The sequence below is a fragment of the Camelina sativa genome, chromosome 10 (assembly GCF_000633955.1).
Source record: "Camelina sativa cultivar DH55 chromosome 10, Cs, whole genome shotgun sequence".
Classification (NCBI taxonomy): Eukaryota; Viridiplantae; Streptophyta; class Magnoliopsida; order Brassicales; family Brassicaceae; genus Camelina; species Camelina sativa.
The window spans coordinates 24,178,231-24,191,586 of NC_025694.1; the positions used below are offsets into that span (position 1 = coordinate 24,178,231).

Here is a 13,356-nt window from a genome sequence, read left to right on the forward strand (position 1 = left end):
CCGCTGGATAGTACATAGTTAATTGTTTAAGTCAGAAGTGACTTCGATGCTTACACAAATCACTTGCCTACAAGTGGCTTTGTTCATATCAAATATCATTTCGCTCTATACTTTACCAAATATTTATGACTTTAGATACTTCTTATTGAAAGGTATTGTTTTTAAGTTCGGGATTTTAATGCAAAAAAACTCCAAGTATCAGCTGAATTATATTAATTTTTTTCAACTAATTATTAATTAAATAACTCTCAAGTAATAGATGGTAACGAACAAATCATTCAACTAATTGAGTAAATTATGTTATTTTTTGAAAATTAGAATCAAAACATATACGAAAATAATCTATATTTTTATTTATAAGAACTACGTATTGATTTAAATATATATACAAGTATCACCGCATTGCACAGATTACACTTATATTACAATAACCAATAAGAACACAATATTTTGATCGCTTAAAGCTTCACATTAGATTAATTTGAACAAAGACATTAAACAATAGACATGGAAAGCTCTCAAATAGTTTCGATCATATTTTTTGCTTACACAACAATCATATCACTCGGCTCCATCAACTGCATAGACAACAATAACAACAACAACCTCGTAACAAACCAGTCCACTTTGTTCGTGTTTGGAGATTCTGTGTTCGATGCTGGAAACAACAACTACATCGATACTCTCTCTAGTGTCCGGTCAAATTACTGGCCGTATGGTCAAACAACATTCAAATCCCCTACTGGAAGAGTCTCCGACGGACGTCTGATTCCTGATTTCATCGGTATGATCAATCCTACCTTTTTCATTATATTATTTCCCGGCAGCATTTTTTTGGAACTGATCGCTATTCGCTAACATGGCAGCTGAGTACGCATGGTTACCGTTGATCCCACCATATTTACAACCATTCAACGGTAACAACCAATTTACCTATGGGGTAAATTTTGCTTCAGGTGGTGATGGAGCTTTGGTCGGAACCTTTTCCGGATTGGTATTCATTAGTCTTATTACTTTACATTTGTTTGATTATTTTTTATTTTATTGAATATATATGGTATAATAATTGGTTTGTCTTGTCTACTTGTTTTTTTTTTCAAAAAACATTTCACCACTCAAGGTGATAGATTTGAGAACGCAATTAAACAACTTCAAGAAGCAATACAAGAAATATAGGTATTGATGGCATAAAAGGATTGCGCGCATTTTTCCGCAAATGCTAAATTTGTTTTGGTTTTGCGCTGAAGTGTCGAATGTAAAAGATATAAAATGTTTATTATATTCTTTTATAACAAAATAAGATCCGAGTCTGTGTCTCTCCACCTTCAAACCTAAAATCAATCTCTTCCTATGTGCATCTCAGAAACAACAGTTGCCTCCGTCTCTTCCCATAGTTTTAGCATCACTGAGAAGCAACATAGAAGCAGCCACAACAACGAACCTCTATCCCAACATACGAGAAACCAATTCGGTGATGATGGAGAGGACCCAGAGCAACCAAAGCTTTGAGCTGTTTTAAACTCTGCTATTGTTAGGGAAAAGCCTAATGTTAAGCGTGGACAGATGTTGCTGGGCATGAAAGTGCTAAACAAGCGTTGAAGGAAGCTGTGATTTTGCCTGTCAAGTTCCCACAGTTCTTCATTGGTGAATGTTTATACTTTCAATTCGGATTTGTCCATGTAATTTGATTTACTTCAATTTATCAATCTTACTTGTTATGATTAGGAAGAAAATCATATATGAACCCTCATTCCAATGTTAGCGTTATACGGGTAAGCAAATCTTTGGGTCTAATTTCACTATTCTCTAAGCTATAATCCAAATTCATGGTCTCTTGTTTTTTTTGTCTCGAATTCATTAGCCATGTTGTTGTTAAGTAGCTTTTGTGTTTCCTCTGTACTCCATTTGAATTTGCAGGAAGAGTATCAGATTTGTGAAAGAAAGGAGTTGCAGATCCCATATATCAGTTATCAGACGTTATCTCTTAAAGGCTCCATTGGTTTGCTGATTTTGTTGTTTTCCTTGGTTTGATTTTACAGACCAGAAGAGCTTCGTGTGCCCTTTGAGACTTGGTTCCATTTTCCATGAAGACTTGGTACCATTTTGCATAACCCAGCAAAAGGTTCGTAGGTTATCTTCTCATACTGCTCCCATCTTATCTCTTTGGTATCATCTGCCTCAAGATTTATCTATCTTTCTGATATAGATAATCAACTTAGCTTATTAAAGAAAAAGCTGCTCAAGAGAAGGCTGCCAAAGAGGATCCAAAAACAAATAAAAAGAGACACTTGAACGTGGTGTTTATTGGGCATGTCGGTACGGCTATCTACTTGTTGATTTTAATATTTTCATTGGCATGTTCTTATTATATCTGGACTCTGGAGGTTATTATATAATCGCCTATGTAACACATATTGAAATCCCCATTGGTCATGAGCTTTCATTCTGTGTACTATCATATATGTTGGATGAGTTTTGTGTTCTAATTCCCGTGCACTTTTTATTACTTATAGGGACACAAGAGCTGGTCGAAAGAAAGGTAATTACATTAACCTTTTGAATTCTTTTCTTTGATGATTTAATATATTCTTCCATAGATCTTTGTACTTGTGTAAATTCTACGCAGGATCTTTGTACTTTTGAATTCTTTTCATTGAGAGATACACAGCCTGGGAATCTGTTAGTGTAAGATGTAGTAANCTCTCTCTAGTGTCCGGTCAAATTACTGGCCGTATGGTCAAACAACATTCAAATCCCCTACTGGAAGAGTCTCCGACGGACGTCTGATTCCTGATTTCATCGGTATGATCAATCCTACCTTTTTCATTATATTATTTCCCGGCAGCATTTTTTTGGAACTGATCGCTATTCGCTAACATGGCAGCTGAGTACGCATGGTTACCGTTGATCCCACCATATTTACAACCATTCAACGGTAACAACCAATTTACCTATGGGGTAAATTTTGCTTCAGGTGGTGATGGAGCTTTGGTCGGAACCTTTTCCGGATTGGTATTCATTAGTCTTATTACTTTACATTTGTTTGATTATTTTTTATTTTATTGAATATATATGGTATAATAATTGGTTTGTCTTGTCTACTTGTTTTTTTTTTCAAAAAACATTTCACCACTCAAGGTGATAGATTTGAGAACGCAATTAAACAACTTCAAGAAGCAATACAAGAAATATAGGTATTGATGGCATAAAAGGATTGCGCGCATTTTTCCGCAAATGCTAAATTTGTTTTGGTTTTGCGCTGAAGTGTCGAATGTAAAAGATATAAAATGTTTATTATATTCTTTTATAACAAAATAAGATCCGAGTCTGTGTCTCTCCACCTTCAAACCTAAAATCAATCTCTTCCTATGTGCATCTCAGAAACAACAGTTGCCTCCGTCTCTTCCCATAGTTTTAGCATCACTGAGAAGCAACATAGAAGCAGCCACAACAACGAACCTCTATCCCAACATACGAGAAACCAATTCGGTGATGATGGAGAGGACCCAGAGCAACCAAAGCTTTGAGCTGTTTTAAACTCTGCTATTGTTAGGGAAAAGCCTAATGTTAAGCGTGGACAGATGTTGCTGGGCATGAAAGTGCTAAACAAGCGTTGAAGGAAGCTGTGATTTTGCCTGTCAAGTTCCCACAGTTCTTCATTGGTGAATGTTTATACTTTCAATTCGGATTTGTCCATGTAATTTGATTTACTTCAATTTATCAATCTTACTTGTTATGATTAGGAAGAAAATCATATATGAACCCTCATTCCAATGTTAGCGTTATACGGGTAAGCAAATCTTTGGGTCTAATTTCACTATTCTCTAAGCTATAATCCAAATTCATGGTCTCTTGTTTTTTTTGTCTCGAATTCATTAGCCATGTTGTTGTTAAGTAGCTTTTGTGTTTCCTCTGTACTCCATTTGAATTTGCAGGAAGAGTATCAGATTTGTGAAAGAAAGGAGTTGCAGATCCCATATATCAGTTATCAGACGTTATCTCTTAAAGGCTCCATTGGTTTGCTGATTTTGTTGTTTTCCTTGGTTTGATTTTACAGACCAGAAGAGCTTCGTGTGCCCTTTGAGACTTGGTTCCATTTTCCATGAAGACTTGGTACCATTTTGCATAACCCAGCAAAAGGTTCGTAGGTTATCTTCTCATACTGCTCCCATCTTATCTCTTTGGTATCATCTGCCTCAAGATTTATCTATCTTTCTGATATAGATAATCAACTTAGCTTATTAAAGAAAAAGCTGCTCAAGAGAAGGCTGCCAAAGAGGATCCAAAAACAAATAAAAAGAGACACTTGAACGTGGTGTTTATTGGGCATGTCGGTACGGCTATCTACTTGTTGATTTTAATATTTTCATTGGCATGTTCTTATTATATCTGGACTCTGGAGGTTATTATATAATCGCCTATGTAACACATATTGAAATCCCCATTGGTCATGAGCTTTCATTCTGTGTACTATCATATATGTTGGATGAGTTTTGTGTTCTAATTCCCGTGCACTTTTTATTACTTATAGGGACACAAGAGCTGGTCGAAAGAAAGGTAATTACATTAACCTTTTGAATTCTTTTCTTTGATGATTTAATATATTCTTCCATAGATCTTTGTACTTGTGTAAATTCTACGCAGGATCTTTGTACTTTTGAATTCTTTTCATTGAGAGATACACAGCCTGGGAATCTGTTAGTGTAAGATGTAGTAACTAAGGCATTTGAAGACAACAAGAAGAGTCTCTAGGTTCGTGTTTTTGTTTATTGTGGCATGTTAAGACTTATTTTGAGACTTGTAATGTATGTAGTCTATTGTAGTTGAAATTTTCAAGATGATATGTACTGTATTTTGAGGCTTCTATAAAGTTTTATTTATATATTATTTTTTTTGCAAAAGCTGTATATTAATTATAAATATTTATAATATAAATCATGGATATTAAGCAGGACACCAAAAAATATATTATTGCAATAATATATAGCTACTATTGACAAAACCATAGTGCAAATATTTTGCTACTAATATTTATAATATGGCAAATAAATAATACTACTAATAATTTTAATATAGCAATAATATAACGCTATTAAAAAGAGACAATTAATAGCATATTGAAGAAACGCTATTGTATGTATCCCCTCTAAGATAGCACCGGCAAATAACACGTTTACGAAATCGCTATTAAAACGATATAATAGCCGAGGGGAAGACGGTTATCTCAAAAGCTGTTTATCTGTTTCATATTGGACTGAATGATTATCAATATCCATTCAGTACTATATACTCTTCCATTTTTCAATTCATTTCCAACGAGAAGTACGTCGATTATGTTGTAGGTAACATGACAGACGTTTTCAAGGTAAAATTAAATCGAAATTGATCTTTAAAAACAAAAAAATGTTTGTTGGGTTTCTATTTTGGACTGAAAAATGAGAGGTGGTGTTATGTTCTTAGGAAGTGTATAATCTTGGAGGAAGGAAGTTTGGATTCTTGAACACGGGACCGTACGATTGTGCACCTGCCTCATTGGTTATAGATCAAACAAAAATAGGATCTTGTTTTTAGCCGGTCACTAAGCTGATCAATCTGCACAACAAGAAGCTTCTGAATGGTTTGAGGCGGCTAAAGCATGAAATTTCCGGATTCAAATACGCCCTTCACGACTATCACACTTCCCTATCCGAAAGAATGAATAATCCTTCAAAATACGGTGACAAAAACTTGGTTAATAATTGCAATATATATAACAAGATTCTTTTTTAGAAAAAAATTTGGATCGTTTTAAAGGNGTATCAGATTTGTGAAAGAAAGGAGTTGCAGATCCCATATATCAGTTATCAGACGTTATCTCTTAAAGGCTCCATTGGTTTGCTGATTTTGTTGTTTTCCTTGGTTTGATTTTACAGACCAGAAGAGCTTCGTGTGCCCTTTGAGACTTGGTTCCATTTTCCATGAAGACTTGGTACCATTTTGCATAACCCAGCAAAAGGTTCGTAGGTTATCTTCTCATACTGCTCCCATCTTATCTCTTTGGTATCATCTGCCTCAAGATTTATCTATCTTTCTGATATAGATAATCAACTTAGCTTATTAAAGAAAAAGCTGCTCAAGAGAAGGCTGCCAAAGAGGATCCAAAAACAAATAAAAAGAGACACTTGAACGTGGTGTTTATTGGGCATGTCGGTACGGCTATCTACTTGTTGATTTTAATATTTTCATTGGCATGTTCTTATTATATCTGGACTCTGGAGGTTATTATATAATCGCCTATGTAACACATATTGAAATCCCCATTGGTCATGAGCTTTCATTCTGTGTACTATCATATATGTTGGATGAGTTTTGTGTTCTAATTCCCGTGCACTTTTTATTACTTATAGGGACACAAGAGCTGGTCGAAAGAAAGGTAATTACATTAACCTTTTGAATTCTTTTCTTTGATGATTTAATATATTCTTCCATAGATCTTTGTACTTGTGTAAATTCTACGCAGGATCTTTGTACTTTTGAATTCTTTTCATTGAGAGATACACAGCCTGGGAATCTGTTAGTGTAAGATGTAGTAACTAAGGCATTTGAAGACAACAAGAAGAGTCTCTAGGTTCGTGTTTTTGTTTATTGTGGCATGTTAAGACTTATTTTGAGACTTGTAATGTATGTAGTCTATTGTAGTTGAAATTTTCAAGATGATATGTACTGTATTTTGAGGCTTCTATAAAGTTTTATTTATATATTATTTTTTTTGCAAAAGCTGTATATTAATTATAAATATTTATAATATAAATCATGGATATTAAGCAGGACACCAAAAAATATATTATTGCAATAATATATAGCTACTATTGACAAAACCATAGTGCAAATATTTTGCTACTAATATTTATAATATGGCAAATAAATAATACTACTAATAATTTTAATATAGCAATAATATAACGCTATTAAAAAGAGACAATTAATAGCATATTGAAGAAACGCTATTGTATGTATCCCCTCTAAGATAGCACCGGCAAATAACACGTTTACGAAATCGCTATTAAAACGATATAATAGCCGAGGGGAAGACGGTTATCTCAAAAGCTGTTTATCTGTTTCATATTGGACTGAATGATTATCAATATCCATTCAGTACTATATACTCTTCCATTTTTCAATTCATTTCCAACGAGAAGTACGTCGATTATGTTGTAGGTAACATGACAGACGTTTTCAAGGTAAAATTAAATCGAAATTGATCTTTAAAAACAAAAAAATGTTTGTTGGGTTTCTATTTTGGACTGAAAAATGAGAGGTGGTGTTATGTTCTTAGGAAGTGTATAATCTTGGAGGAAGGAAGTTTGGATTCTTGAACACGGGACCGTACGATTGTGCACCTGCCTCATTGGTTATAGATCAAACAAAAATAGGATCTTGTTTTTAGCCGGTCACTAAGCTGATCAATCTGCACAACAAGAAGCTTCTGAATGGTTTGAGGCGGCTAAAGCATGAAATTTCCGGATTCAAATACGCCCTTCACGACTATCACACTTCCCTATCCGAAAGAATGAATAATCCTTCAAAATACGGTGACAAAAACTTGGTTAATAATTGCAATATATATAACAAGATTCTTTTTTAGAAAAAAATTTGGATCGTTTTAAAGGGTTCAAGGAGGGGAAGAAGGCATGTTGCGGAAGCGGACCATTCAGGGGAATCAGTACGTGTGGAGGCCGAGGGGGACCGTCGCAAAATTACGACTTATGCGAAAATGTTACAGATTATTTGTTCTTTGATGCTTTTCATTTGACTGAAAAAGCTAATGGACAAATTGCTGAGCTGATTTGGAGCGGACCGACCAACATCACTGGACCCTATAATCTCAAAGCGCTGTTTGAACTTATGTATCTACACTTCCCAATTTAATGGATTTTAATCGTCTAATAATATTCAAATGGATTCTAATGTACGCAATTAGTTCAATCCAATTAGTGTAATTAAACTAACTGAATATAAGTAATTAGTACATAATTTTGTAATTCAAATGGATTGTAATGTACGTAATTAGTTTAATCCAACTTCGACTTAGACTAGTTCTTTAACTTATCTATTTCAACTTTTCTTTATTTACTTCTCAATTTCTTTAACCAGAGATGAAAATACTAGAAATTAGGAGAGCTTTTGAGAGGCTAACAGCCGAAATTCAAATCCGAAAAACGTTCGTAGAGTTTAATAGACTCTTGTCGACCAAGGCTTCACGCGACTGCTATCACTCGTTTCAACTATCTAAATTTTTCAAGTTTTTAGTTATTACTATTTTTTAAATATATTTCTCAAATTACTAGTGTCTATTTGGTGTACCCTTGATGTTTTTAAGAGTATGGTTTGCTGAAAAAGTTTCTACTTTTCATTGTGATTATGACTTACGACCATTTGAAGAGTGTATCTTCAATTAAACCAAAGCAATCTTACAAAACCAAATTCAAATCTAATTATGGTTCACCTCTCTTGTTTCAAACTGAGTCCAACAAAACCAAAATCCGTTTAGGTTAAATTATCTATATTATCTATATTACCATTTTTGAAGTACATTTGGTATTCTACCCTTTAAATTATACTTAATAACATACAAGGTACTTGAAAAAACATATTTTTATAATTTACTTAATTTCTATAAATCTCTCTACCTAATTAACATAAATATATGATTTTTCTTTCACTTTTATTTGATCTTATATTTCAATTATTTTGAACTGTTATATAATACATTTGCTTGATAAAATTTGTGATTTTTTATTCATATGATGTGATTTAAATTTTTTTAAGTGGACATATATTACTGAATCAATGAATTAAAAAAAAGTATATAATGTCTCACATCGCCTGGAAAATAAGGCAATGGTTTATAGTCATGCTACTAAAAAAAATGATTCTCAATATGAATGACCAGAGAGTTTGATTTATCAGACATTCAAATTTACAAATTTTATTTGGTTTACTCAAGTTCTTATTTTAAAAAACTTAAAATATCATTAACTCGGTGCTACATGATATTTTGTTAACATTATCAATATTAGAGTAATATACAAATCTAACTAAGTTTATTAAATACTTAATATTATGAAAAAAATCTTGCGGCATACCGCATGTTAACTCATAAAATTAACAATTAAAAATATAATTATACAATCTTCAACACTAAACAAACAAATACAACTTAAAATTTAAACATTTTAGTTATAAATAATATATCCTAAGATGTACCCCAGGTTAAAATCTAGTGTTATTTATTTTTGTAACTTTACATATATTACAAATTAACATAACTAAGTATGATTAATTTATATATTTTTTTGTAATTTCCATCAATTAGCTGAATAATTAAAAACAGCCACTTAATGAATTTTACTTATATTAACAATTTAAAATCAGTGAATTAAACGAATTGCTATCAAGAATATTACTTTAATCATTTATAACAAGAACAGATTATTTGTAAATATCCCATACAATTAGTGATGTGTTAAACTAGAGAAACTCGAAGGAGGTTTTCTCTTCTTATTCTTATTCATTATGTTCGATCATCATCCATATATATAGTGAAGGGACAAAGCCCAAATACATTAGGACTAAACCGACTTAGACTAAGAGGAGGTGGCCGATGGACCTTATGGCCTTGGACGTACATGGGCCGTGTATGGGCCGGTTCTGGAAATCCACCATCCGTGTTTTACAACACTCCCCCTTGGATGACATAACCGTGCAAATGCTAAGAAGGATCTCTGTAATACGCTTGGGGGTGCTGCCTTATTATAATCTTACCAGGAAAATCCATTGGGACAAAACCATGGTGAAGGAAAAAAGAGTACAACACGCATTACTCCCCCTGTTCCAAGCATCCCTAGAAGTCCTTAAGTCTCCGCATCTCAATCTGGTGCATGAGCTTCTTGAATGTCGATGTCGGTAATGATTTAGTGAAGAGATCGGCTGAATTGTCGCATGAAGGAACTTGTACCACTTGAACTTCTCCGGCCTTTTGTAGTTCATGTGTGAAGAAGAACTTTGGTAAAATGTGCTTTGTCTGATCTCCCTTGATATATCCTTCCTTGAGCTGTGCGATGCAGGCTGTATTGTCTTCATAGATAACCGTAGGCTCCTTATCGTCGGCCATGCCACAATTTGTCCTGATATGTTGAGTCATCGACCTCAACCATACACACTCACGGCTGGCTTCATGCATTGCCAAAATCTCTGCATGATTAGATGATGTGGCCGCAATGGTTTGCTTCATAGAACACAACGAAATATTTGTACCACCGTGTGTGAATACATAGCCGGTTTGAGACCTAGCATTATGTGGATCCGATAGATAACCTGCATCAGCAAAACCAACTAAACCTTCTTTGTTATAGTTAGTATAATATAAACCCAAATCAAGCGTTCCTTGTAGGTAACGCAACACATGTTTGATACTGTTGCAGTGCCTTTGGGATGGACAAGAGCTAAATCTAGCTAGGAGGTTCACGACAAAACATATGTCTGGTCTATTGTGGCTAGGCAAGAACATTAACGCTCCTATAGCACTGAGGTACGACACTTCCGGACCGAGAATTTCTTCATTGTCCTTCCTTGGACCAAATGGATCATTTTCCAAATTTAAACTTCTCACAACCATTGGGCTAGGCAATGGGTGAGCTTGGTCCATATTAAATCTCTTGAGTACCTTTTCAGTATATGCCATTTGATGCACAAGGATTCCATCATTTATGTACTCAAGCTGCAATCCCAAACAGAATTTAGTCTTGCCTAGGTCTTTCATCTCGAATTCTTTCTTTAGATATTCGACTGTTTGGGCGATTTCCCCAGAGGTTCCTAGGATATTCAAATCATCCACATATACTGCTATTATTACAAATCCTTTGTTTGCAAACTTTTTTATTAAAATACATGGACTGATGGGATCATTCTTATAGCCCTCTTTGGCTAGGTACACACTTAATCTATTGTACCACATACGCCCACTTTGTTTCAGTCCATAAAAGGATTTGTTTAGCCTTATGCAGTATTGTTCTCGAGAACTGNTCCTAGACAATCCGAAGTTTCATAATCCAATAGGTCATCATTCTCATGGTCGAAATCTCCTTCACCATCGAGATAACCATATTGGCTTCTGGATTATTTTTCAAACTCTCTTGATATNGTCGATAGCTTCTTTCCATTTTAACCATTCTGGTCTTTGAGTGCACTCTAATATGGATGTNGCCCAATGATTCCCCATACCACATCGGTGACAAACCGATTTAGGCTTGTATTGCGGTTTGTGAATTCCGCGGCCACGACCGAAGTCGGACTGGTTCCCACGGCCGTAACCATCATAGTGGTTTCCTTGGTAATTGCCACGACCACCACGTCCTCTACCACCACAGCCACGGCCATGGTACTTGCTCNAGGACCTTGAGGTTCAACGTCCCAAACCTCATTCGGTACCTTAGGATTTTTCGCGGCCATGTCTGTAATTTCCTTAACCTCGGTTTGATTTGCATCTTTCTTAGATTTCCGAGGGTTCTTATCTTTGGAACTTATTGANTCCATTAACCGCAAATCCAGTTTTTTCTCTTATAGCCAGACTTATTAGAAATCTAAAAGTCATTGCATCCATCACAGGGAAGNGTCAAATCGACTTTGTGGGCTTCAGGTAATGGGGCAGAACCAGGAGGTCCCATTGCACTGTTCATTAGCAACAACTCATTGTTTTTCTCAGCAAGCAGCAAACAAGAGATAAGGCTTGCATAAGTTTTGAAACTCTTTTCACGATATTGTTGCTGAAGCAGTATANTTGAACATCAATACGTATTGGTGCATTACAAGCTGGTATGTACGATTTTATTACTCNGTTGAGAATGTCTTCTCTAGCAAGTCTTCCTCAGTAACCTCCTTACCACATAACTTTAGCATTGAGACTATCTTAAATAGCTCTTAGTTATACTCATCCACGGATTTAAATNCTCATGGTCGAAATCTCCTTCACCATCGAGATAACCATATTGGCTTCTGAATCCAATAGGTCATCATTCTCATGGTCGAAATCTCCTTCACCATCAAGATAACCATATTGTCTTCTGGATACCATCTAGTCGATGCGTCGATTAGAACCATAAAATATCTAAACATGGTATAAACCAGTGGGTGTATTGGTCCACAGATATCTCANCTGTCCAAAGCTCAAGAGGATTCTCTATTGTAAGGTATTGGTTCTTGAGGCTTTCAGCAAGGTGGTGGCGGTTTAGAAAAATTGCCTTATACCTACTCTTTTCAGTGCAATCGTTATCATCCTCAATGCATTCGCATAGGTCCTTTGATTTTAGGTTGATCTTGGTGTCCAAAGCCCATTGGAGATAGTTGTCTCCGGACACNACATGCTACACACGTGAGATTCTTAGGAATAACTCTTCTCTCTTTTAGAATGTGCCCTTTAGAGTTTATTATTATNAAAGCCCATTGGAGATAGTTGTCTCCGGACACGTTAAGTGCAGCATATTGGAGATTATTGATCTTTGCCATCTATAAAATAGAAAACAGGCATCCGATTATCATCATGCGGTATATATGAGACCGAAACATGTAATTGTTCTATCTTTAGGCTATGCGGTATATATGAGACCGAACCATGCCGAATTTTATATTCTTGGGTCATGCGGTATTTAAGACCGAACCATGCCGTTTGTTATAGTTTAGGTCATGCGNCTAGTGCAGGTATAGACTCTAGGATTTTCTTAGATCCTTGGGTGATTTCTGTAATATGTAGGAATTCTTGGTTTCCTTCACCCTTAGTTTCAACATGTAGACCATTCAAACGAATGTGTTTAAAACTCAATAAGNTTTTCGTTTGGGCTATGCGGTATATATGAGACCGAAACATGCCGATTATTTTCGTGGATAATGTCTTGTTTTTACTACAAAATTTCGTAGATACCGCATGACCCAGCATGAAAATGNCAAGGCATCACTTATTTCAAGATGTGTGCCATTAGGTAATAAAATATGCGCCTGGTCGTAGCCTTCAATTAGGCTTGTTATACCCGCANACATAAGATCTAGCATGCAAGAATTTCCTTTTATTAAGTTTTTCCTTTTCCTATATAAGTTTTCCTTTTTCTCTAGTTTAGGATTATNTCTTATCCTTCAAAATTGTGTGGCTGGATCCACTATCCACCACAAGTATGTTCTTGTCCTCAGCCATTTCTAAAATGGACAAGAATTTATTGTTTCAAAATAAAACAAACAAATGCATATTGACGGAAAATAAAATAATTGAATTTAAACCATAATTATAATCCAATGTCAAAACATAAAACATAGAAATGAAATCAAGAC

The 13,356-nt window shown here is 34.9% G+C and overlaps 1 protein-coding gene and 2 long non-coding RNA genes across 6 annotated transcripts; all 3 read left to right on the forward strand.

The window, feature by feature from the left end:
* LOC104720671 (GDSL esterase/lipase 1) lies at positions 508 to 7,908 on the forward strand. The gene is given in 8 exon segments (XM_010438549.1): positions 508 to 784; positions 867 to 994; positions 1,121 to 1,176; positions 5,321 to 5,326; positions 6,542 to 6,552; positions 7,060 to 7,220; positions 7,316 to 7,571; positions 7,649 to 7,908. Coding segments are annotated over 8 exon segments (1,155 nt in total).
* On the forward strand, positions 1,259 to 2,698 carry LOC104719769. Of its 2 annotated transcripts, XR_002033595.1 has the most exons (5): positions 1,259 to 1,644; positions 1,726 to 2,122; positions 2,207 to 2,316; positions 2,514 to 2,539; positions 2,627 to 2,698. It is a non-coding gene; the product is annotated as an uncharacterized LOC104719769 (long non-coding RNA). The 2 variants fall into 2 exon arrangements; XR_002033594.1 differs by having other exon boundaries at positions 1,261 to 2,122.
* On the forward strand, positions 3,277 to 4,863 carry LOC104719768. Of its 3 annotated transcripts, none has more exons than XR_756683.2 (4): positions 3,277 to 3,662; positions 3,744 to 4,140; positions 4,225 to 4,334; positions 4,532 to 4,863. It is a non-coding gene; the product is annotated as an uncharacterized LOC104719768 (long non-coding RNA). The 3 variants fall into 3 exon arrangements; XR_756682.2 differs by having other exon boundaries at positions 3,279 to 4,140; positions 4,532 to 4,557; positions 4,645 to 4,863; XR_756681.2 differs by having other exon boundaries at positions 3,280 to 4,140.